The 27,232-nt window shown below is 40.5% G+C and overlaps 1 protein-coding gene across 1 annotated transcript; it reads left to right on the top strand.

The window, feature by feature from the left end:
* LOC114034551 (histidine decarboxylase-like) lies at nt 1–26,471 on the top strand (the record flags this gene model as incomplete). The annotated part of the gene is made up of 11 exons (XM_027850285.1): nt 1–198; nt 6,998–7,111; nt 8,053–8,175; nt 9,841–9,975; nt 12,384–12,527; nt 12,767–12,833; nt 14,495–14,657; nt 14,746–14,836; nt 18,831–18,929; nt 24,540–24,641; nt 25,611–26,471. Coding segments are annotated over 11 exons (2,001 nt in total), but the record flags the coding sequence as incomplete, so codon positions are not given.
* Nucleotides 26,472–27,232: the final 761 nt, after the last annotated feature.

Here is a 27,232-nt window from a genome sequence, read left to right as displayed (position 1 = left end):
CCTCTCTCTTCTGCTCTCTTTTCAGGAAAGGAGATGGTGGATTACATTTTCCAGTATCTGAGCACTGTGAGGGAGAGACGGGTTACACCTGATGTGCAGCCAGGTTACATGAGAAGCCAGCTGCCTGACAGTGCCCCTGTGGAGCCAGACAGCTGGGATGCCATCTTTGGAGACATTGAGAAAATCATTATGCCTGGGGTAAGAAATGGGCAGAATACCAAAGGGGAAAGGGCAGATAGTTTTACTGTACCAATTTAAGGATAGGAGCAGATGATTGGTGTGAAGTGATGCCTAACTTGGATTTTCTAAAGATTCAAGATGGGCAATGTACACACAATTTCAGCACTTTGGACATGTTGACAGTGACTGTCAATGCTTCCTTTGCCTTGTTGAGCTGAACAGATTATTGACAGTTAATAATCTTTGTCATCTTCAGTCATAGATTTAAAGTTGGAAGGAGCCTTAGGGGTCATCTCGTCCAAACTGTTCATTTTGTAGATGAGGGGAATGAGGCCATGAAAAGTGTAGTAGCTTTCTGAAAGTCACACAGATAGTAAGTGGCAGAGTCGGGATTTGAATCCCCATCCAGCGTTCTTTCTATTTTACCATACTGATTTGTTCCCCTCTTTTCTTCATATGTCAAGTGTCAGCTAAGTCTTTTGTTGACAAAGCTCCTCTCAGTCTGCCTGCCCATTGCCAATAAGTAGGGTATGTGCTCTCAGTTACTTTTCTAGTTATGAGGATTGATGTCATAGAATCACAGAATGTTGAGGCAAGAAGAGACTTTAGAACATATTAAAACAATGTCAGAATTTGGAAGGACTTTGGAGTTAATCTCATCCAACACCCTCATTTTATAGGTGAGGAAACTGAGGCCAAAGAGGTGAAGTAATTTGCCCAGGGTTGAACTGCTGGCTAAAGCACACTATCTTACGCTCTTTTGTCTGTCTCCCTTGGGTCCAAGAGTCCGTATTAATTTATTTTTTAAAGAACACATTTGTAATAGAACCAGGGTTAGGAGTGTAATCTGTGTCCATGGAATAGAGGAAAGCAAAGTGGTCTATGGATGGCAAACCCTTGACTTTTCATTTCATTCAAAAAGTGATCTCCAAACTTATTTGATCTCACATCCCTATCAAAAAAAATTTTTTGAGCAAAACTCCTAATATGTGTATATTTACTTATTTTTTAATTATAATTATAATTCATATTATATTACAATGACATATAATAAAAATTGTAAACATGTACTAATTGTGTAATTATAAAATAAATACAAAAATACAAACAAAAACAAATACAAAAAAGGAATATAAAAATGAAAAATTATTTGATCATAGAATCAATTGGGAGTCACCAGGCTTTATTGAATAGGGGAGTGATATAATCGGACCTGTGCTTTAGAAAAATTTGGCATCTGAGTGGAGGATGGATTAGAATGGAGAAAGACTAGAAACAGGGAGATCAATTAGCAGGCTATTGCAATAGTACAGGTGAGAGGTGATAAGAGTGGCTATGGGAGTAAAGAGAGGGAGACAGATGGGGAAGCAGAACCAACAAGCTGTGATAACTAATTGAATAAGGAAATGTGGAGCAAGGGAAAATTAGGAATTGAAAATGATACCTAGGTGAACCTGGATGACTGAAGGGTGGTGGTTTTCTTCACAGTAAAAGAGAAGTTTGGAAGAGATGGGTTTAGGGAGAATGATAATGTAACGATAGCTACAATCCATCCATGCCTGCTCAACTTGAGTGACCTACTCTGTAACACCCAAAATAAAAAGGGGGAAGGCAGGGATCTGACTCACTGGTCACCATCTCCAGAGCAGAGCCCACCAGGAAGTGAACTGACAACAGTGGGTAGGTGTATGTACAATTTTCCCAATGGCACCTGCAGAGCTGTTGTGGGTAGCTTGTAGGAGAGGGGAGGGAGAAATAGGGGAGTGATGGGTAAAAAGAACAGGTGTAATTGTTTGGAGACAAGCTCCAAGGACTATTGTAGTGAAGATAGAATGGATCTCTCTTCCCACCCTCCAACTGATTAATAACATACCTTTGAGGTTAGGCTTAAGGCTTCGTAAGGGAGTCTAGTCCCATTTTGGAGACCACTGTTGGTCTAATCTTTTTTTTTTTTTTTTTTGCTAGGCAATTGGGGTTAAGTAACTTGCCCAGAGTCACACAGCTAGTGTTATGTGTCTGAGGCCGGATTTGAACTCAGGTCCTCCTGACTTCGGGGCTGGTGCTCTATCCACTGTGCCATCTAGCTGCCCCTGTAATGCACTAATCTCAGTAATCACAAGTGAGTCACCATCTGAAACTGGGATAGGGGCTCTAGGAACAAAGGAATGGAGTATTGTATCGGTGTACAAGTGCTAAACAGTACTTTCTTTTTCTTTTTTGAGAGAGGCACAGTGGTATGGTGTATGTAGTGCTAGTCTTGGAGTCATTCAGATATGGTTTTAAATTCTGCCTCAGACACTTGATGTCTTAGCAGCCTAAGTCACTTAGGCTTTCTGTTCCTCAGTTTCCACATCTGTAAAATGGGAATGTGTGTGTGTGTGTGTGTGTGTGTGTGTGTGTGTGTGTGTAATATCATCTACCTCAAAGAGGTGTTGTGCAAACCAAATGAAAAATAATATGTGGTAAAGTGCTTTGCCAACCTTAAGGTTATTAAATGCTAGCTATTTATTATTTCCTGTTATTATTATTGTTATTGTAATTACTATTATTTCCTGCTAAAGTGATTCAGGAACTAATATTCTTTCCATATGACAACTGTAGAAATGGAGACATGATTGAGATATGATTATGATTGAAAAGCTACTCATAATTGAGTGGCTTTCTGAGTCCAAACTAGAGTCACACATTCCTGTCCCATCTTCTAGAATTCAGCTAAAATGCAGAACTTTATTTTCATAGGACTACAGGATCTTAGCCTTGGAAAGCAACTTAGGGGTCACCTAATTTAACCCTTGTCATTGAATGTGACTCTCAATGCACTATTCACAATGACACTGTTATTTATTGTGTGATCATTTCTTAAACTGCTTTGTAGTGGAAAGTGTGTTGGACTAGGAGTCAGCAGACTTCTAATCTTGACTCTGCCTGTAACTCAATGTGTGACCTTGGCCTTATTGTTTCACTGCCCTCTGGGTTTCAGTTTCCTCATCTGTAAAACAAAGTTTCTTCTAGCTCTAATATTCTGTGGTTCTGTGGCTTTATCAGCATGGAATATTTGGATCCAAGTATTGTCCCATGTGGCCATGGAAAGCCATTCAATTTCCTAAACACTTATTAAGAATTTATTATGTTCAAGGTGCTGAAGATAGAAACAAAAAGCACCTACTATGTATAAAGCACTAGAGATAGAGACCCAAAAAAGTCCCTACTATATGTAAGGCATTGAAGATGGATTAAAAAAAATGTACTTGCCCTCAGGGAGTTTACATTTTTCTGTAGTGGGGGGTAGGGTAGGATGGGGAAGGAGAACATGTACTCAGATAAGTAAATACAAAGCATATAAAAAGTAATTACAAGTGCTAATAACTGGAATGGGTGGTGGAGTGGAGATCAGGAAAAACCCAAAGGGGGTGGCAACTGAGCTGTCCTGTGGAGGGAGCTAGGTTCAAGTTCAGTTGGAGGTGAAGGAGTGCCTTCCAGACTTGGGGGGTGCTGCCTGTGCAAAAGTAGGGTGGTAGCAGATGGCATGTTTACTATGAACAGCTGGTGGTCCACTATAACTAGAATAGAAAGTGCAATAAAGGGCATCCTATAAAATAAAACTGAGACATGGCAATGAAATGAAGGGAAGAAGCTTCTGATAATCCTAGTGCTTTTAAACCATCCAACAAATTTAAAAATACCATTTTTTAAAAAACACAAGTGAAACTTTATCAAAAGGAGCTGTTTCCTGGATGAGATGATCAGTGATTCCATTCTGTAGGATGACCCCTCTGCTAACTGTAATCTGGCAGCTGTCATCTCCTGCCTCCCTGCCTAAAAGGAAGCAAGCAAAGTAACGGTCAAAAAGTGATGGGGAAACAGTTGATTTACTTGATGCAATGAAATCCAGTGGTTGTTGCCAGGCAGAGCCAAAGATGCTTATCTTAGGAAATAGGTGTCTGTCTGTTTTTGATAAAGTCTCATCAGGATTAGATACTTTATCTAGGGAGCTATATCTTGATATAGCTACTAGATGGCAGCAGTTGAGAGGGGACACTCATCAACAGTTACTGCTGAAAAATGATAATAGGGCATAACCTTGAATCCCAAAGACTAAACCAGCCTCCTGAGACCTATCTAGGGGCAATGGCTCCTTGATTTCTTGGCTCTCCTAGAGGCATATCTTTGCTTAGCATCATCATCCATCCATCTATCCATCCATCCATCCATCCATCCATCCATCCATTCATCTATTCATTCAACAGAAATGCATTAAATACCTGCTATGTGAACCTCACTGTTATGGACATCTGTAGAGAATAAAGACAAGTAAGATATTTGCCTCAGTGAGCTCACGGTCCAGTAGAGGAGATAAGACCTATATGAGGTACAGGAGAAGGAGTCCTGGAGATGGAGTCAAAGGATCTGGTGTCAAATTCCCACCTCTGATACTTACCACCTGTGTGACCTTGAGCAAATCTCTGATACAAGTTTCAAAATGAGGTCTTTCTGACTGCAATTACTATTTGCTGACTGTACTATTTGCTGGATTTTAGCACAGTACCTGGCACAAAGTAAGCACTATATATAAATGTTTGTTATTACTATTGTTATTATTTTAAGATCTATAGAGAAAAGTACATACACTGAGGGTTAATTCAGCAAAGTCAAGAGATTCAATTCAATAAGTGTTTATCACTTCAATAATACTTTGTCTAGCACCTAATATGTACTATGCACTGGGAATAAAAAGGTAAAAACAAGAAGAGAAGCCCTCAAGGAGATTACATTCTACTGTGCAAATGCAATGTGCATACAAATAAATGCAAACTATATACAAAGTAATTTTAAGAGGAATAGAGTGCTAATTATTGGGGGCAACAGGAAAGGAAGTATGTATGAAGCAGCACCTAAGCTGTGTTTTTTAGGAAGTTAGGGATATATGTCATATTTAGGATGTTCCAAAAGTCTTAGTGTAGTTTTAATCTATTACAGCTTAGGGTACAATATAGACAAATTGTTCTATAGGAGTTTAGAAAGGGATAGGGAGGTCAGTGTGATCGTCACTGGACTGGAGTCATCAGAGGACTGAGGAGGAGGGATTTGAACGGGGCCTTGATGAATTGGTGGACTTTGGATAGACAAAGAGGAGACGAGTATTAGATGCAGACATTTAGGGGCTATCTCCAACACAGATATAGAACAGGAATGAGAGTGTCAGGGTTGCAGACAAGATCAAACTGGGCTGGAGCAGAAGATGTAGGGATGTGGTGGGTTGGGAGGAATAGTGGAAGAAGAGACTGGAGAGAGAAAATGAAGAAGCCTGTGGGGCAAATGCAAACATACAGAGAACCACTATATAAGTCTTGACCAACTCCTCCTTTCATGGTGTAACAGAAAGGACACTCAACTTGGAATGAGAAGATTTTGTTTTAGATATTGGCTCTACCACATACTAGTAGTAAGCTTTGGTGAGTTGCTTAACTTCTCTGAAAAATGGGAATAATTATATCTGTGTGTGTGTATATGTGTGTGTATGTTACATAATATATATGTGTGTGTGTGTATATATATATATATAGATAGATAGATAGATAGATAGATAGATAAATTATATTTAACAACCTAAGACACTGGGCAGCTAAAGCACCATGTAAATGCCCAATGTAATACCACTATGCCTGTGGGTCAAGTGAGGGCTCATTCACAGAGAATTACATACAGGAATCCCAAAGGCATCCATGAGTCCACTTAAATGTCCTTCTTTTTGTTTCACATCCCCATGGTGCTGCTACAATCAACCAATCAATCAATGAGCATTTAATAAATGCCTACTGTGTGCCAGGCACTGTGCTGAGCTCTTGGGTTATAGAGAAAAGTGTAATGGTTCCTGTCCCAAGGAGTTTACATCTATCAGGGGATTCAACATATACACAAATAAATATAAGGTGGTTTTGGGAGGAAGGGCACTAGCACCCGAGGTGGTGGTGGGGGATGGTGATGGTAGTGGTAGTCATGGTCAAGAAAAACTTCATGTAAAAAGTGAGGCTTGAAGTGATTCTTGTAGAAAACCAGGGTTTTCCAGAGGTGGAGGTGGGGGTGGGGTGGAGTGCATTCTAGGCATGGGCACCAGCTAGTAGTGCAAAGGCATGGAGACATGAGGTATATTATGGTTGGAACAGTATATGTCTAGATCATAGAATATGTGGAGAAGTATAATGTGTACAAAAGCCTGGAAAGGTAGAAATGGGCCAGGTTGTGACTAACTTTGAATGCTAATCAGAGGAATTTATATTTTATCCCAGAGGTACTAAAACATACCATAATGAGGTGGGGAGACATATAATAAGGCGCAATTCAAAAGAAATATATCTTACTAATGTAAAATATCAGGATTGTAACTAGACTGGTTATGTACATAACTAATCATTTCTTTGGTGTGAAAACTCTACATCAGTAGACTTTAACTTGTCTATAACTTAGAAAGTTTCCTAAGGCTCAAAGAAGTTACTTGATTTGCATGAGGTCACAAAGTTTGTGTAAGCTTCCCAGGTCTCTGTGATTTCAAGACCCGTCCATTATGCCAAGCTGCCTCTCATGTATACACACGTTTTTTGTCTCCCTCTGGATTGGATGGTTTGGGATTGTTTCTGTTTACCCAGAGACTTTTCTGGGACATAAAAGGTTTCAGGTGACTTTGGAATTGATGGAGGTAAAATGCTCTTTGGATTTTGCTTGAAAGAGTACATGGCCCCTGTCCAGATTCTTTCACTGTGTTGTGGAAGGAACCTGGACCTCAGTGCTCCTCTAATGTTGTCTGCATGTTCTCTCCCAGGTGGTCCACTGGCAGAGTCCCCATATGCATGCCTACTTTCCGGCTCTGACCTCCTGGCCATCTCTGTTAGGAGACATGTTAGCAGATGCTATTAATTGCTTAGGATTCACCTGGGTAAGTAGCAGGAGCAGGGAAAACAAGCTGGCATTGGAAGGGGGAACAAGAACAGGAATCATGGCCTCTTCCAGTGGCCTGTTTTCCTGTTTCCTTTCTCTGACTATGGCAACAAAGAATGTTTTGTGAGACAGCATAGTAATCCTTTTTGATATGGAGATGCATCGTCATTCTACCACCCCCAATTTCCCTCCTGTCATCATACCAAAATATATCCTAGTACTCCTTGAACCCATTTAGAGTTTTAGTCTATATTATCTCTATTGAAGGGGTTCTTAACCCTGAGGTCCACAGTCTGTAGATAAATTTCAAGGAGTCCATGAACTTGGCTGGGAAAAAATGACATCTTTATTGTAATATAATTGATTTGTTTTGTAATCCTATTTATTTTATTTTATGCATTTTAAAACATTATTCTAAGAAGGGGTTCATAACAAAAAAAGGTTTATTTTTCTACCTTCTGCATAAATTAATACTTTATTTTACATCCTAAAATTTCAAGCTTTGAGCTGTGGTTATATCTATCCCCTACTCCCCAGTTCTGCTCTAATGGGATTTGCTGGGAAAGTCCATGTTTATCTAAATCATCCCCAGGCATATTGTCTGTAGTATGGCCAGATAAAATTGGTGACTCCTGGCCAGCATTGTTAAGGGATTAGCTGACTTCTAACTGAGAGATAATCAGTTGGCAGAAAGCTCCCTCCCCTCATTCCTTTAGCTGCCTGAGAGCAGGAGGGTGGGAGGTAGGAGAAAGCCTGGGGGCTTGCCTGTCACTCACTGATCTCTTACTCAGGGAGATCTCGGCTTCCCACTGGCAAGGGATGGCAAGTTTGATCAGGGGTTATGCAGAGGAGCAGCTGTGTCAGGTGCTAGGGATGGGTGGGTGGGAACATTCCTTGCAGGTTGGATAGAGGTCCTGACTTTTCTTTTTTCTGTTCCAGGCCTCCAGCCCGGCCTGCACTGAGCTCGAAATGAATGTCATGGATTGGCTGGCAAAAATGTTGGGCCTCCCCGAGCACTTCCTCCACCACCACCCAAGCAGCCAGGGAGGAGGTGTCTTACAGGTGCCTCAAATGATGCCATGCTCTTGCATTTGGGAAAATGTTGGTTTAGGAAGTGAATGATAAATCTGCCTTCCTAGCTGTCCAGGCCTCCTGTTTACAACAATGTCCCTTGTGCCCCACTCACACTATAATATCTCCTTTTTCATTTTCCTTTCCCCCACTGTTTTCCCCTTCCTTCTTCCTCTTCTCATATCCCCTTTTTTCCTTCTCTTTCCCCCTTCATCTTCTTTCCCCTTCATCCATCCTCTTTCCCATTCATTCTTTCCTATTCTTCCCTTTTCCTTTCGTCCTTCCCTCTTACCTTTCATATTTCCCCTTTTCTCTCTTCTTCTTGTTTTCCTTCCCTCTCTCCTTTATCCCTGCCCCCTTTTCTTTTCCCTATCTTCTTTCCTTAAAATAAAACCAATAAATCATCATATTACTACAATCATTCCAATCTAGACTTTTTAGTTTATGAACCTGGCGTCCTCTATTTCCCTTCCCTGCCTCCCCCAAACCACACACAGACACAAACCCCTTCCTGCCCATATGGTGAGACTGGATAAGGGAGGATGGTAGATTACATGACTTAGGAAACTTGATTCACAGTTTCTAGAAAGCTGGAGAGAAGGAAGAAATGAGCAAGATAAGTTTGCAGCCTTTATGTTCTTTGCCTACATTGCTACCTCCTAAGATCCACTAAGCCAGAGTTCCCTTAAATGGTTCAGTTTGGTCTATAATTTGCTGAAAATAATGGAGCGAGAGTCTGAGTGTTAAATTGCTGACTGTTGGAAGTAACTGGAGATACAACAGCCCTTTCACGGCACCAGGATACGAGTCAGTGTTTTGACACAGTTCAGCTGGAGAGTATCAGGATCTGGTCATGTTGTTCTCCACAAGTCTGAATGCTTATGTGTTTTGTGGGACATGAAGCAACTTAGAATGTTCACTAAGAGACAGCTCTGAAAACAAGGACTAAATGAGGAAATATAGGAGAAGGCCAAATGAAATGTAAAGAGATGTTCCCTTAGTATGGGAATTCACTTATTCCTATAGTTTAATTCTTCCTTATTAATTCCTCATTAGCTAACATATGCTTTGACCTGGGAAGGAGAGAAGATGTCCATTTTACAGATGGGGAGATTGAGCACCAGAGCGGGGGAATGAATCATGAGACATGTCATTAGCTGAGCTGGGGTTAAGGACTTTCCTGCTTCCCTTGTAGCTCTGTGCTGTCTTTTTTTTTTATTATTATTATTTTTAATAAGTTTCCATGTGCTTCCATGTGTCTCTTGTTCTTCCCTTATCCATTCTTCCTCCCCCTCTCCCCCATATTGGAAACTTAATCATTGCTTACCAGGGACTGGTTGTTCTCTTCTCATCTTCTAAGCCTTCCAGGATGATCCTTTTGGCATTGTAATTTTTTTTCTTTGTGCATTTAGTAAATTAGTAAGAGAGATATCCAGATTCAGTACAGGTCTTGGTACACTGTGGATGTGGGACAAATAAGAAAAGATGACAGAGGTTGGAGAATGAGGTAAAGAGATGAGGAACAGCCTCAGGCAGAGACTGTGCTCTTTCTTGGGCATAGTTGTAGAAAATAACAAAACTAAAAAATAATCTAGAATATTTGGAAGGGGAGAAAAAAAAAGGGGGCTGCCAGTCATGTCCTCTCTTCCTTCACAGAGTACTGTCAGTGAATCCACTTTAGTAGCTTTGCTAGCAGCCAGAAAAAACAAAATCCTGGACATGAAAGTGTCTGAGCCAGATGTGGACGAATCTTCCCTGAACTCTCGGTTTGTTGCTTATGCCTCAGACCAGGTAAGAGCTCCTATACTGAGAAAGGTAACTAACATCAAGTGAATGGGACTTTGAAAAATAACTTTTCTTTTTGACTATTATGGATATGACAGATAGCAACAAACACAGACATGTTGGTATACAAAAGAATTCCAAGGAATGAGGATTGTATGTGCAACTTTGAATCTATATTAGGTCCAGCTTTTTTTTTTTTAAAGTATATATTAAATTTAACCTTATGGCACCAACATTGCCTTACTTGTTTATATCCTCTTCTGAATTGCCTTCTTTCTTCTGAATATTTTTTAAATATTCATTATTTTTTTAAATCACTGTCACTACCCTCTTCTTTCCCCCATAATCCTCTTCCTCTACCAAAAAAAAAAAAAGAAAGAAGGAAAAGAAAAGCCCTCCCTTGAAACAAACGAGTACAGTCAAGCAAAATAAATGCATGTGCTGGTTATGCCTGAAGATGGAGATATAATTGTGTACCTCTAGTCCATCATCTCTCTGATTCAAAATCAGTCTTCCATAGCTGTGTGACCCTGGGCAAGTCACTTAATCCCTATTGCCTCATCAGAAAAAAAACAAAAACAAACAAACAAAAAATCCATACAAAATCAGCCTTTTGGAGTCTTAGTTGGTCATTGTACTGATCATGGGTCCTAAGCTTTCCAAAGTTATTTTCCTTCAGTGCTGTAGACATTGTATAAATTATTCTGGTTCTGCTCATTTCACTCTCCATAATTCATATAAATCTTCCCTGGTTTCTCTGAATCTTCCACACCATCATTCGTCACCTTTTGTCATATAGCACAATAATATTCTATTACATTCATATTCTATAATTTGTTCAGCCATTCCCCAGTTGATGGGTACACCCTTAGTTTCTGGTTCTTTGCTACAGCAGAAAGTGTTCTTATATTTTTGTCCACATGAATCCTTCTTTTTCTGTCATCATTGGGGTATAGGCCTAGAGGTGGTATTGTTGGGTTTGCTCTTGGGTGCAAACATCTGTAGGAGAGAATGAACCCTTCCTTCCTACTGTCACTATCATCTTTATATTTTGCCTCATGGTCTTCTCTTGGCCTGGACTGATACTTCTAGGACAGGGGTCAGCAAACTATAGCCTGAGGGCCAAATCTGGTCAGCTGCCTGTTTTTGTTATGAGCTTAGAATGGTTTTACATTTTTTTTTTTGTGAGGCATTTGGGGTTAAGTGACTTGCCCAGGGTCACAGCCAATAAGTGTCAAGTGTCAAGTGTCTGAGGCTGGATTTGAACTCAGGTCCTCCTGACTCCAAGGCCAGAGCTCTATCCACTGAGCCACCCATCTGCCCCCTACATTTTTAAATATGTATTAAAATAGGCAGCTGGCAAGATTTGGATTGGATCATAGTTTATTATCTTTGCTCTAGGGTCCTGTAGTGCCCGCTTTCTTTTCCTATCAAAAGCCTCCATAGAGGAGGAAGGCGGCACTCTCAGAGGGTTGTCCTGTCTCCTCTCCTGGTTTGTTTATATGTATGATTTGCCAATTCCTGTTCGTCCTCCCTGCCTCTGCCGCCCCCCTCCCCCATCCTTTATTCAAATGAATTTGTCCCAGGTACAAAAAATTCCAAGTTATCACTCTGTCTTCACAAGATGAATTCTTGAGTCAATATTTGACATTCCATAGCTTCTGTGTTCTGAAGCTGCATTTAATCCCCTTTAACTCCTACCTCAGTCATTCCTTAGTGTGACTTAGCACAAGTCACTTAACCTCTTTGTGTCTCAATTTCCTCATCTGTAAATGGGGATAACAACAGCATCTACCTCATAGGTTTATTGTGAGGATCAAATGAGTAAACATATGTAAAATGCTTGATAAACCTTAAAGTAATATACATATATGCTGTTATCATTATCATTATTATTACAACTCTGCTATGAGCTGGTCCCAGGAAAGTACCTAATTTAGAGTTGGTTCAAATCCTGATATAGACACATAATGGCTGTAAGACCTTAAACTCTCTCAGCCTGTTTCTCTATTTATTAAGTGGGTACATTAATAGTTAAGACAGTTACCTCAGAGTGTGCGATGTAAGGCTCAAATGAGATAAAATATATAGTGCTTTATAGAAATATATAAAGTGGTTCAGTGGAGCCATTTTACATACAAATAAATATATAAAATATATAAAGTGGTTCAGTGGAAAGTAATGGTTATATGAAGTCAGAGGACCTGGGTTCAAATCCTACACCTGCTACTTTATAACCGTGTGACCTCAGAGAGGTCACAATGTTTTTTGGCCCCTGTTTCTTCATTTACAAAATGGGGGCGGGGCTGGAGTTTGGATGAAATGGGCTCTAAGGTCCCCTCCAACTCTCAATCTATGATCTTTCATAAATGTCAAATGTCAGGAGTTGGTGTTATTCTCTCTCATCTGTTTAGGCCCATTCTTCTGTTGAAAAGGCTGGTCTGATTTCACTTGTGAAGATGAAATTCCTGCCTGTGGATAAAAATTTCTCTCTCCGTGGTGAAGCCCTTCAGAAAGCGATTGAAGAGGACAGGAAACTGGGCCTGGTGCCTATTTTTGTAAGTTGAAATCAATGAATGAATGCACTTCATGAGAATTGAAGGTAAATAAATTGATGTGATTTTGAACAGTAGAAAATGAATGTGAGGAAGGGGTTGGTTGAGAGAAGTTCTGTTGTCATGGGTGATGCTAGAGTAGCTGGTAGATTAATATTTGTGGTTAGAGCTTCATTTGACAAAAGTCAGATTCATAAGTTGAACCCACCTACCACTGTAACTTAACTTTATTTTCTTTTCAGGTGTGTGCTACCTTAGGGACCACTGGTGTCTGTGCATTTGACTGCTTGGCAGAGCTGGGGCCAATCTGTAAGCATATGTCCTGTCTGGCTAAGATAATTTATCCAGTGATTTTCTACATTTGTTAACCAGTTGGAGGTCACCTTGGATTCTTTGAGGCTATGCCAACAGAGCACTAGATCTAACAGATCTTACCAAGCTGGAAAGACTTTGAGTATGGCCCTGGTGACAAGTTGTATGTATGTTGTCCAAGGACCAGTTTACTTAAATTCAGAGACTTATTACTGGTATTTATTTATTTTTAATGGGGATAGAGGTGGGGAGGAAAGGAGTTATAGCAATTCACAAAGACTATCTGATTAGGTCTGGAGGGGTTGTGGTCTGAACTGGTGAAGGAGTTACACATACCAACAAAATTACAGAACTCTGAAGTATTGACAGTGTGAAACTGCTTTGGGGGGACTTCACTCCTGATTTTCCTTGACTAGCCAAAGCCTGTTTAATATAGGGACAGAAAGATCACAGAAGGAAGCTAAGGACCCCCTGTTAGCTAGCCAGTATTATTGTTCTCTCAGTGAATATTGTTGAAAGGAACAAATTTTTAGCTTTATCTAACCTTGCTCCCTTTCCTAGGAGGTAGCCATACACAAATCTCAGGAACTTCTATTCCTCCACTTCAGTGAGCCCAACCAAAGTTGTTAGGGCGTGTGGGGCCTCCAGTGAGTAAGTTTCCATTTGAAGCCAATGGGAGAAGAAGTTAGGGGTGGAAGAGAGAATGGAAAGGAGCAAAGTGATCAGAACTTCAAACATCACTGTTTGGACTTCAAAGTTAGATAATCTGAGAGAAGAGTAACATTTCTCCTATAGCTTAAGTTAGGGCCTGCTAGATGTGTTGACACTCTTCTCACTAAAATGGAAGAACAGATAATCACAATAACAAAAATCATATTGATATAATGTTTTAAGGTTTACAAAGCACTTTCCTACCCACAGTGCTTTGAGTTGGGTAGGTTTTGCCAGGAAGGTCCTAACCTAGACCAGGAGACTCTCTGCTCATCCTTGTGCATATCTCTCCGCAATGATAGAAAAAAGGAAGTGAGATGGTTTATGGATTATTCCAAATAAAGAAATAAGAAATTAGGCTATCTTATCCCTAGAATTCAAGTGGGGATGATTTCAGGCTCTTCTTGAAAGAAGAAAGAGGATATCATTATGTCTTATCTGCCCTACTTTCATCCCCCCCCTTTTTTTTTTTCGATTTCAGACCCAAATTGAAAATGCCTTATTACACACATATGTTGGGCTCTACTTTCCACTTTGAACCATGATCAAATTTCAGCCAAGTCCAAACCTCAGAGGAGAGAAACCATTAAACTTCTCTGTGAAACCAGGACTCTGGTGACTTTTAAGATCCCAACTCTAAATTTATGATCCTATCACCCTCTGACCCAGTGAATTTAAGAAACTGGGTACTCAGGCTTCTTTTTAGGATGATGCTTCAATTCCCAGATCAGTGCAAAATACTGTTGTTTTCTTTATCTCTCACCAGAGGTGTTTTCATTACTGTCCTGGCCTGATCCCTGAGCTGTGTGCTCCTTTTTTAATTCAGATGGTTGAACTGAAGCTAGAAATAGATTGTTATGGACAGGTTCAGAGTAGCATTACCCATCATTACCCATGGTAACTTCTTTCAAGAATTCTTGGAGTCACATAGGTTTTTGTTTCCACAGGTGCTAGTGAGGGCCTATGGCTCCATGTTGATGCTGCTTATGCAGGAACTGCTTTCCTCTGCCCTGAATTCCGAGTGTTTTTGAAGGGTGTTGAGTACGCTGATTCGTTTACTTTCAATCCTTCCAAGTGGATGATGGTTCACTTTGACTGTACTGGTTTCTGGTGAGTGCAGCTGTCAAGCCCCGCATGCAACATCATCATTGCCCTCTGAAGAGGCATCAGCCAACAATGTCCATTTTACTACCCACAGGGTCAAAGACAAGTTAAAGCTGCAGCAGACATTCAGTGTGAATCCTGTCTACCTCAGGCATGCCAATTCGGGAGCAGCCACGGACTTTATGGTGAGAATTTTAGAACCACAAATGACCTCAGAGACCTAATCCAACTCTCATTTTCTACATGAGGGAACTTGGGCCCTATATTTGGATTATGTTTCTAGACATTCATTCATTTAATAACATATCCTTGCCCATACTAAACTTTTTAATAATAATTTATACAGGCTTCTATGTAGTTTCTCCCAAGAAACTATGTAGTTTCTCCATGTAGTTTAATCCCAAAAGCTTGATCTACTATAATCAGCAAATTGGGAATTTTTTCAATGTGCTCCTTCTTCCATGTCATTTATGTATTTATTTTAAAATATTAGGTTATATTTGCTCCAGAACTAGTCCTGAGTTTTTTTTAAAAAACTGCTTACATATCTTCATCTAGAGAGTTACTTATTTATCCCTACCCTTTGTTTCATATCTTGTCAATTTCCTATTTGTTTAAAAAAAAAATTCCCTTCAATCCCACAATAACTCAATTTGAAAAAAATTGTATTTTCTGAAGAATCTTATTAAAGACTTGAAAGTCTAAATAAATTAAGTCAACAGGTTCTTTAACTGAACATAGACTGTGTCTCTAGGGCCAGTATGCTACCTCTATGTTGAGGCAGCTAGGTAGCATAATGGATGCCTGGTCAAGTAATCTGTTGTTACTTAGTAACCTGTAGGTCTGTTTCCTCCTCTATGAAACCAGGGGTTTGGATTCCGATGACTTCCAAGATCCCAAGCCTAAATGTACGATCCTATCGCCCTCTGCTCCAGTGAATTAAAGAAACTGGGTACTCAGGCTTCTTTTTAGGATGATGCTCCTATTCCCAGATCAGGGCAAAATACTGCTGTTTTCTTTACCTCTCACCAGAGGTGCTTTCATTACTGTCCTGGCCTGAGCCCTGAGCAATATGCTCCCTTTTTAATTCAGATGGTTGAACTGAAGTTAGAAATAGATTGATATGGACAGGCTCAGAGTAGCATCTTATGTCAATGGTCTAATGAGTTTGCTTCTCTGGGACCACAGAGTATATCTCATCACCCTAAGATTGATACTGAGCATTCTAACCTCAGAGAAAATCCCACTACTCATCATAGAACTATGGAGCAGGGCAGTAGTGAATTGGAGGCACCATAGCTGAGCCCTTGGGGAATGATTTTTGCCTGTAAAAAAATGTCATTGGCCAATGACCTTTGTGGTTCACAAAGCATGTAGAAAGCCCTGTAACAACTCAAACTAAAGAGGAACTAGACCTGGGATGGCCTTGATAAAACCAACTGTCCCATGCCCCAGGCTCCAAGACTTGTTTGTAGAACCATCCTGTTGAATCAGCATGGGCTAATTTCAGATTAAAAATAACCAATCCATCATGCTGGGCAGAGTTCTAAGTAGCAATATTGGAGCCAATGGCAGGCAAGCTTGAAGTGACACTTAGGGCAAACAGTAACACATATTCTCTGATCAGCTTTGTAGTTCATGATGTCAGAATAATATAAAAAATAATTGAAACAAATTCATCTGAGCAGGAGAGGAAGTTCAGAGCCCTGACTCATGAGAGAGAAACAGGAGCCAGTGTCCCTGATTCTCTGTTGGGAGATACCCCAGGCAGAAGCATAACTAGGATTTTTTTTTTTAAACCAGAAGCAAAAATGGTAATATGGACAAGGGAACTCAGAAGTCATTTAGCCCAACCCCCTCATTTAATAGCTGAGAATACTCAGGACACATAAAACATCAGTGACTTACTCAAGGTAGTAAGTTGGATAGCTAGAATTTGATCTCACTCAACTTGTCTCTAACTCAATTATCTCTTTTTCCTTGTACCATGCTCTGGACCACCACAGAAGAGGGAGTGGGGGAGGTCCATTCCTCTATGTCAGTGCCTGTTATAAAGCCCCTAGCTGCCCTATTTTAGTTACAGATCTGACTCTGCAACTTCACAAGGTTGGTGCTAGGGAGATTGCCACCTGTGAGAGAACTGTATAGGTCCAGGTCAGGGGGGAGCTTTCCTGGAGTGCATCTGCAAGAAAGCCGCCATTTAGTAGTTTCCTATTTTAAGTAATTTTTCTTGTTATCTAAGTGCTAGTTAGAGAGATGGCATGTAGCATTGGATAGAGAGTCTGCCCTGGAGTCAGGAGAATCTAGGCTCAGACTTATATTGGCTGCGTGGCCCTGAGCAGATCGGGCACTTCTTTAAGACTCTACAAATCAGAGTAGGTACCAGTACGCATTGACAGGGAGTTTCTTCATTGGAAATTCCCTATACCAGTTAAACTACAGGTGGGGTCCTCTCAGACTAGGTGCTCACTTTATTACTTTCCATGCTACTGAGAGATTGAGGATGAATGTCTAAATATACGTTTAACACACTTGCAAATTGCAGAATTTTTAAAAATAAATTTTTATTTTAGTGTCCTGAGAAAAGCTCTACTCGACCTGCCCTAGTTACAGTTCTGATGTTCCTGGAGCAGAGCATTTTGTGAAGAAAGAAAAGGCAACATTCTTTATATCTACATGCCTATTAAAATGAAAGCAGCATAGCAAACTGTAACCATTTGGAAATTGGAATGTTCCTATCATCCCTGTGCAAATGACATTTAGGAGTCAATTTTACTTGTTAGAAAAGGCTAGTCTTTTGGCTTAGTATCATTCTCTGTCTCCCTCTGCTGGCCTGCGACTGGAAAGAGAATTTATGGTGTCTAAATTTTCCTTATAAGCCCAATATTGATTGCCCTTGATAAGTGCATTCTAAACCAAAGTAGAGATGTCATAACCATCTGCCTATTAGGAAACAAGGAACCAGGGACAGAGGTGAGAAAACTGGGGTAGGGGGTAATTATATTTGGAGACTTCCAGTGTTTTTTTTGACAAGACAAATATTTATTGGAAGTAATGGGGATCGGGGGTAGACACAGTGGTTGCTAGTTGAAGGGGGCTTCCTGGGAACCACTGATTCACCTATAGCTACTCTGTTACTTATCAAAAGATCTGCAAATATTTTTCAAAGCCTTTGGCCAGTTTCAAAATTCTCAGAGAATGGGTTTGATATATCTTTCCCGTTAACTGACCTCTTAGGTCAGACGGACTAGTCTTGAACTTTTAGCTATGTTGATTTTGGCCATTGCAAGGACAATTTATTGTGTTTTTAGTAAGCTCTAAAACAAATCACTAAACCACAGAGGGATAAAGTCCTAAGGATCTGGAAGCCTTAAGAAAAGTTAACTTGAGGTCAAAGAAAGGCCAAAGGGAAAATGATGGGGCAATAGGTTGAGTAATCAATCAATCAATCAATCAGCATTAGTTGTTCATTCACATCAGACTCTTTGTGAGTCTGTGGGGTTTTCTTGGCAAAGATACTGGTGTGGTTTGCCATTTCCTTCTCCAGCATGACCTCCTTTTACAGATGAGGAAATGAGGTAAATAGGGATTAAATGATGTGCCCAGGGTCACATAGCTAGTTCTAAGGCCAGATTTGAACTCATATTTTTCTGACTCCAGGCCAATGCTCTATCCACTGTGCCACCTAGCTGCCCTATTTAATGTAGCCCTATTTAATCTTGCATTTGTATAGTGCTTTGTACTTTTCAACATATTTTCCTCCACATATATTATTTTACATAATAAAATATTAGACTATGACTTTTGAGCTTCATTCTCTGATATTCACCTGTTTAGGGCCTTTAGGGACTCTTAGAGGTAAACAAAAGCCCCACCATTCCAGAAGCTCTAAGAAAATATGGGCCTTAAAATGACATTCAAAGAAGAAGTCTCAGTGACTGTCTCCATCTGCCTCTTAGGGCCTGACTTGTAGTAGCCATGAGGGATTCGGTCCCACCGTCCTCTGGGAGAGGTTGTTTGGTCTCACTTTGTGGATAGTTAAGCCTCTTCTTCCTCCCTGGAGGCAGCAGCCTCTGGTGTCATGGTGACGGTGAATGCCCCAGGAAGGCAGGGAACCAGCTGATGCTGGGCTGTGCCCACCTTTGTTTCTGACCTGTGGGCTTGTTCTTTTGTTCTCAGCACTGGCAGATTCCTCTGAGCCGGCGATTTCGTTCTATCAAACTGTGGTTTGTGATCCGTTCCTTTGGAGTGAAGAATCTCCAAGCCCACGTCAGACATGTATGTTGGACATAAATGATGCTGTATATTGCATAATTTTCTAACATGGGAGTAAATCAGAGGCTGACTGTAGGTCAGCCTGACCAGGAAAACTGTAGTGACTGGACCAGAAGGCATGTTGGAAGATTTTTGAGATGTGTTTATTCAGTGTAACACTCTTTCTCCTGTCTCTTTTTCTCCTCTCTCCTTTCTTTTTCTCCTTCTTTTCTTTCTCTCTCTCTCTCCCTCTTTTAGCTTGGAAACACAGTATTCAAACCAACCATATCCCCAACAATTTTATAATTAATTTTTTTTAAATTAAAAGATGACAGAATTAAAACGTAAAATATAGGCTTTTTTCTGTAGTTCAGGAATTTCAGCATCATGATATAGACAGAGAGATTTCTACATCATCTTTTATGGCAGGATCTGTGATTTCATGAGATCTGCTAGTATGAGAACTCCAAAGTCAAGTCAATAAGCATTTATTAAGTTCTTACTATGTGCCAGACACTGTGCTAAGCACTGGAGATCCGAATGCAAGCAAAAAGAAAGATAGATCCTGCCCTTCCACTAGTGCAGAACACTCCCTGTGGTTTAGAAAGTCCCCATGTTAATTGAGTCGCAGAGAGCTTAGTTCAGGGTCTTGTAGTGTGTATTAGAGGGAGGATTCCTGACTCCAAATCAAGACTCTCCCCATAATACCACATTTTCTCTCATGTTTACTGCTTCTTGTTTGTTCTTCAGTATGTTAAAAAAGCTAAGATTTCATTCATGCCAATATGGTGCTGCCATGGATACGGATCATAGCTTTTCTCTGCCTCAGTAGACAATCTTTATCAGTTGCTATAGCCAACATTCTGACAATCTTAACTAGATTGGTTCTTGGAAAGTAAACACTAGGCCTATACTCAAAAATTTTCCAGCCTGAAGGGCCCCTTCAGAGGTTGAATACCATTGGCATATCTTTCATTCAGAGTAGGACTTCAGTTTGTTTAAACAGTCCTTTAGAATGTTTGGTCTTGTGACATTTTTTTTTTATTTTTTCTCGTTAATAAAATTTTCAAAGGGCATTGACATTTAGAAAAATGACAGTTGTACTTGGGGTACCAAAAAATTTGCTGTCCTGTTCCTTCCATAGCTAATCAAATTAGGAGAAGCTCAGTACTGAAAATTAACTGAAGCATTCTGTTACTCAGACTTCTGGTGAGTGTTATGGATAAATTGTCTCCATACTCAGAGCCAAGTTGCCTCTTGTCACAGACACTCCTGAGGGCTGTTCTCATCCATTCATGCCCATCTGTGCCTTATTGACCACCAAACAAAGTACATATGGTGGCTGGGTTGGATTGGCTTATTGGAAGAGACAGGGAATAAGAGGATAGGAGGAGGGGAGCAAAGGTTGGGTAATGTCATAATAGAATTAAATCTATGGTCCTGGGAATCTGAAGGTTACCTGGGTAGGCAAGGTTATGGGCCATGCTTATTATACAGCTCCCCCAGATAGACTTCTCTTTCAGCTCTAGATTTATGGTCCTATGATCATCTGACCTGCCAAGTCTAAAATAATATTTATACCCAGCAATACTGTTTTCACTTTTGCATAAGACTATTGAAAGAGTACTAGTTGAGGGGCAGCTGGGTGGCACAGTGGATAGAGCTCAGGTCTTGGAGTCAGGAGGACCTGAGTTCAAATCCAACCTCAGACACATGACACTTACTAGCTGTGTGACCCTTGGCAAGTCACTTAACCCTGATTGCCTCACCAAAAAGCCAAAAAAAAAAAAGAGTACTTGTTGAGAAATGCAGGAGGTAACAACTTTATCACTCTAAATTGAAGGATACTTTTCATTTACTTCTCCTGCACTACTGCCCCCACCTCCAGAACAAAACAAAACAACCTACCACAAACCTTTCAAATGGTAACAGTTGCTAGTTTTACAAGTTAGTGATTTAGAATAGAAAATCATATTGCTAAGGGATACTGTCATCAATCTATAGGCTAAATGTTCTGAGTACTTTTTGTCCTCATTGTAGTAGTAGCAGATGGGAGGAGAAAGAGTGTGTCCAGAGGTTCTAGTCTAGCTGGACTACATGTAAGATGCAGGGTAAGAGGGGTAGGTAGCTGAGAATAAGGAATGTCTAAATCCAAGGTCCCTTCTAGCTTGAAATTTGTGACGCTATTAAACAAAAATATTAGGATTAGCAGTGCTATTTTTACTTTGAGTACAACTAAGAGATAACAGTCTTTACCAGAATCCTGAAGGTGAAGGGGTAAGGCACAGGTAGAGCCTTATCCTCCCTCACCTCCCCCCACCCCAATCCTCTTCTTTGTATCTGCAGCACTTAGCACAGTATCTGGCACACAGTAGGTACTTAATAAATGCTCATTGACTGACTGAATGACACAAAGTAAAAAATGAAATGTTGATCTATTAATAACTGTTTATTGAGGACCCTTCCTCCCCCTCCCCCCAATAAAACACACATTCTGCCCTGTTCAGGATAGAAAATAAGCATTCAGCCCAGTCCTGTCCTCCTGCAGACACAGATCTACCAAAGGAGCTTGAAACAATTAAGTAGTCAGCTGTGTGACTTTAGTTAAGGATAACAGGAGTTGAGAGAAGGCAGAGATCAGTAAGGGGAACAGTCAGGGGAACACTAATGAAAAGGGTAGGCCTTCAACTGGATTACTGACAGATGGGTAAAATTTGGATTCATAAAGGAATGGAGAGAGGCTGTTCTAGGTAGGAGAAACAGCATAAGTAAGGGCGTGGAGGTGGAAACAGGAGTTGCTTGTTCTGATGTAACCCTTGTCCCAAAGCTCATTGGTATGCGACTTTCTCCTTATTGGTGGAGATGAATTGCCCTGATTCGTGTGACGGGCACAGCTGTGCAGGTCAGAATATTCATCTCCACCAATAAAGGGGGAGTCCCATACCATGGGCTTTGGGATAGGAGTTACACAGAAAACATGATGGGACTGCTCTGGCTTTAGGGAAAAGGGTTGGGATGAAACAATTGAAGAAATAGAGTGGGCCAGTTTATGAAAGGCTTTGAGTGTCTGGTAGAGGAGTCTGAACTTGAAGTGATACTGACTTTATGAAAGCAGTGTTTTAGAGAAATTAGTCAAGATGTACATGCTGAAAAAAAAATGTACATGCTGATATCAGTATTTCCCACCTGAGTTGTCAATATTATAGGATTATAGATTTAAAGCTGGAAGGGACCTTAGAGGGCATTGAATCCACCCCCTTCATTTTACAGATAAGGAAAATGAGGCTAAGAGTCATTAAGTGATTTTGCCAAGGTCATACAGCTAGTAAGTGTCTGAGGCAAGATTTGAACTACGGTCTTCCTAAATCTAAGGGATGGCTAGGTGGTATAGACGATAGATGTCCAGGCCTGAAGTCAGGAGGTACTGAGTTCAAATCTGGCCTCAAGTATGATCCAGGGCAAATCACTTAATCCTGTTTGCCAAAATTTCTTCATCTGTAAAATAAGCTGGAGAACGAAATGGCAAAATCACTCCAGTATCTTTGCCAAGAAAACCCCAATGGGATCATGAAGAGTCAGATATAAAGACTGAACAACAACTTCCCAAATCCAAGTCCAGCTATACTACACTATTTCTATAAAGTCTGGCTTTTCTGATTCTCAGCTACCCAGCCCACCATCTACCTTACCTGTCCTCTTACCCTGCGTCTTACACGTAGTCCAGCCAGACTAGAACCTCTGGACACACTCTTTCTCCCCCCATCTGCTATTACTACAACGAAGACAAAAAGTACCTAGAACATTTAGCCTATAGATTGATGACAGTATCCTTTAGTAAAATGGATTTCCATTCTAAATCACTAACCTGTAAAACTAGCAGCTATTAACATTTGAAAGGTTTGTGGTAGGTTGTTTTGTTTTGTTCTGGAGGTGGGGGCAGTGGTGCAGGAGAATACATGGAGAAGTAAATGAAAAGTATCCTTCAGTTTAGAGTGATAAAGTTGTTACCTCCTATATTTCTCAACAAGTACTCTTTCAATAGAGTCTTGTACAAAAGTGAAAACAATATAACACAATATAATACAATACAATAAAACAATATAATACAATAATACAAATATTATTTCAGACTTGACAGGTCAGAGGATCGTAGGACCATAAATCTAGAGTTGGAAGGGAAGTCTGTCTGGGGGAGCTGTATAACAATTACAGTCTTGGTACTAATAGAACTCTAAACGATGTGAAGAAAGAGAGACTTGGGGATAATCTACATAATCAATGATATAGCCCAAAGAAAGTTCTGAATTATTTTAAGAGGCACCTTAATGGTTCCTTATCCATATTTTGAAATAACTTATGTAGAAAGTTAAGAATGGGGAAAAAATAATTGTTCAGCCATCACAAGCTAGGAAAAGAAGCAGAGGAACTTGGTCTGCATCAGAAGTCTACTAGTTACTGTGTGACCTTGATTAAGGCATATAAGATCTTAACTGTTCAGTTTCCTTAAATGTTGAAGAGGCTGGATCAGAGGACCTCTGAGGTCCTTTTCAGATTTAAATCTATGATTCTATGATTATTAGAGTGTGAAACAACTAAAAGAAATGTGTTAGAAATCTACCTCCATTGCCAGAGAAACTTTGAACGATTAAAAAACAGGATAACTAGAAGCTATTATGTGATGACCATGAGATCCATGATGAAGTTTGCTGCAAACTTGCTCCACCGGTAGTATGGGCTGTGAACCTCTAAACAGGAGTTTTTAACCTTTTTGGTGTGTTGTGGACCCCTTTGGAAGTCTGGTGAAGCCTGCGGACCCCTTCTCAGAATAATGTTCTATTGCCTACATTCCTAATTGAGGAAGTGCTAAATTTGAGCTAGACTTTAGGGGTATACACACACACATGCATACACACATATGTATATATACATACTATATAAGTACATGTACATGTACATGTATATGTATGTGAATGTGTCCATGAACTTAGATGGGAAAAATTACATCTTTGTTTGCACTAACCTCTAATTGAAATTTAGCATTGTCTTTATTCCTTTAAAAGCATTATTGTGAGAAAGGATTCATGGGCTTTAGCAGATTGCCAAGGGGGTCCATGACATAGAAAAGGGTGAGAACCCCTGTGCTAACATATTATACTAAATTCCAGGGCTGGAGGACTGAGTAAGTGGATGGGTGAGGGTGTTAAATTGAGTATGTTATAGCATAATAGATAACTGGACATCTAGCCCATACTTGCACAAAAAAGACCTAAGAACACACAAAACCACAACTGTATTGTCCAAGGAATCAGAAAGGTATTCCAGATGCAGGGGTGGCAGAATTTGGAAGGCAAGGGAGAGAGAATAAGGAATTCTGGAGGAGAAAACTAATGGTCAAGAGTTATGAAAATAATGGCAGCCTGGTATGCAGTGTTTGGTGGTGGAGATGGTAGGTTTCTGAGTCTGAAAATCTAATGAGTAAAATAGGGTTTGCGTAAAATGATTTTAATGTACAAGAGGGGGATCAGACTGGTTAATGTCTATCAGAACAGTTATTACTGTGTGAAAGTTCATGATGTGTTTTTTGCCTCCCTGAAATGTTTACTTTGTTTTTGTCTTCTCTATTTGATATTCCAGGGTACTGAAATGGCCAAATACTTTGAGTCTTTGGTCAGAAATGACCCCCTCTTTGAAATTCCTGCCAAAAGACACCTCGGCTTGGTGGTGTTTCGCTTAAAGGTAAAGTTATCTTTAGGACCCATTCTGAACAATTTTATTCCATGTGCCAAAGTGAGGATTGAGGTTCAGCTTTCTGGAAGTATTATTACTATTTCACTGGGAATACTTAGAATCATAGATATGAACCTGGAAGCAACTTCAGAGGTCATTTGGTTCAACATCCATCCACATTTTATAGATTCGTTCATCCAAAATATTCAATAAACATTTGCTCAGCTCACACTATGTACCAGGCTAATTGTTGCTGATACAAAAAGAGGCAAAAGACAGCCCCTGCCCTCAGGAACTTACAGTCTAATGGGGGAGACAAGGAGCAAACAAGTATATACAAAACAAGCTGTATACAGGATGAACAGGGAATAGTTAAAAGAGGTTAAATACTGGAATTAAGAGGGGTTAGGAAAGGCTTTCAGTAGAAGATGAGATTTTAGTTGGGACTTAAGGGAAACCAGGGCAGCTAGGTGGTGCAGTAGATAGAATTCTGGTTCTGGAGTCAAGAAACCTCATCTTCCTGAGTTCAAATCTGACCTCAGACACTTACTAGCTGTGTGACCCTGGGCAAGCCACTCAACCCTGTTTGCCTCAGGTTCCTCATCTGTAAAATAAGCTGGAGAAGGAAATGGCAAACCACTCCAGTATCTTTGCCAAGAAAACTCCACATAGGGTCCTGACGAATCAGACACAATTGAAAAATGACTGAATAAAAGAAGCCAGGGAGGTCAGTAGTTGGAATGAAGGAGAGAGAGCATCCCAGGCATGGAGGACATCTGGAGAAAATGCCTGGAGCAGTGGGACCTAGGTAAGTTAAATGACTTGTCCTAGGTCACACAAGTAGTATTCAAGGCAGGATTTGAACACAACTTGTGTTCTTTTTACTGTACTGTATTGCCTTACAGAACTGTTAGAAGTGCCTCTAGGAATGTGTCAATGTATTCACATGGATTTTATTTTTCTTCATCCGCCAAACAGGGTCCTAATTGTCTAACTGAAAGGGTGTTAAAAGAACTTGTTAAATCTGGATGCCTTTTCCTCATCCCAGCCATCATCCAGGACAAATTTATTATCCGCTTCACTGTGACCTCTCAGTTTACCACCAAGGAGGACATCCTGCGAGACTGGAACCTCATCCGAGATGCTGCCACCCACATCCTGAGCCAACACTGCACATCTCAGCCTACTCCTCAGGATGGAAACAGCATCCCAGGTGCCTGTGGCCTCAGGGCTGTGGCCAATGTCATGCCCCCTCAAGCCCCGGGGAACTTGGGAGAAGACCCGTCAGGGTCCAGAAAGATTGTGGTACAGCCCCAGCGGACAGGAGTGAGGCCTGTGAGAAGAGAAGTTAGCCAACCTCTTGACAATCAGGTGGATCCCCTTGATGACTGCTTTTCAGAGGAGGGTCCTGAGATCACTAAGCGTAAGGTATCATCTTTCTTGTTCAGCTATTTGTCTGTTCAGAATAAGAAGAAGACTGTCCGTTCCCTCAGCTGCAACAGCGTGCCGATGGGTGGCGCTCGAGAGCCGCTGGGTCAGAAGCAAGGGCCGGCTGAAGCCCCTGGGAAGAGCGGGGGCTTTGCTCGGGTTAAGCTCCTATCGAGGTTTCCCGAAGAGATGATGATGCTGAAGAAAAGTGCCTTCAAAAGGCTGATCAAGTTTTACAGTGTTCCCAGCTTTCCTGAATGCAGCGTCCAGTGCGGGATCCAACTGCCCTGCTGCCCCTTGCAAGCCATCGTTTAAAGCCAGTCCGTTGGCGTCAGTCCCTTCCAGGCAGCCGGGCAGAGGGAGGAGGAGGAGGGCCGAGGTGAGCTTTTTCAGGCAGTCTCCCCCAGCTTCTGTGAGATCTCATGTAGAAATAAACTGTGCTTGTCCGTGAAGTAAAGCAGTTTCTTTTGTGACTTTATTGATTCCTGAAACTGAGCTAAGCCCATGAAAACTCTCATTTCCAGGCTCTTTTGGGTTTATGTTTCTCTTTCAGAAAATGTGCAAGTGTTTGAGTTTGCACTGTGTAAGAAGCACACTTACTCTAGCAATGCCCCTTGTAGATTTCCCTCTACATCTAGATGTGAATTGGATGTCCAGTAGACATCTTAAACTCAACATGTACAAATAGAACTAATTTTCTTTTTTTAATAGTATTTTATTTTTTCCAATTACAGGTAATGACAATTTTTAACATTCTTTTTTTTTTTTTATAAAATTTTGAATTCCAAATTTTCTCCTTCCCTTCTCCCTAAGATGGTAAGCAATTTGATATAGGTTATATATATATACATATGCAATCATTTCACATTCATTTAAAAACTTTTTTGAGCTCCAAATTTTCTTCTTCCCTCCCCCTTCTCCCACCTCCCTAAAAAGATAAGAATTTTAAATAGGTTATATATGTGAAATCATGTAAATCATATTTCCATCTTAGTCATGTTGTGAAAGAATAAACAGAGCAAAAGGAAAAAAAACCACAAAAAAGATAAAGAAAATGAAAAGAATATACTTTGATCTGCATTCACATTCCATCAGTAGAAGTAATTTTCTTCCCCCCCCCCCCCCAATCCTCCCCTCTTCTGAAAATTCCTTATTATTGTTAAAGGCACCAC

This window comes from Vombatus ursinus, unplaced genomic scaffold (genome assembly GCF_900497805.2).
Source record: "Vombatus ursinus unplaced genomic scaffold, bare-nosed wombat genome assembly UNPS02009059.1, whole genome shotgun sequence".
NCBI lineage: Eukaryota > Metazoa > Chordata > Mammalia > Diprotodontia > Vombatidae > Vombatus > Vombatus ursinus.
The sequence above is the reverse complement of the archived record's forward strand: the minus strand, read 5'-3'. Positions and strand labels throughout refer to the sequence as shown.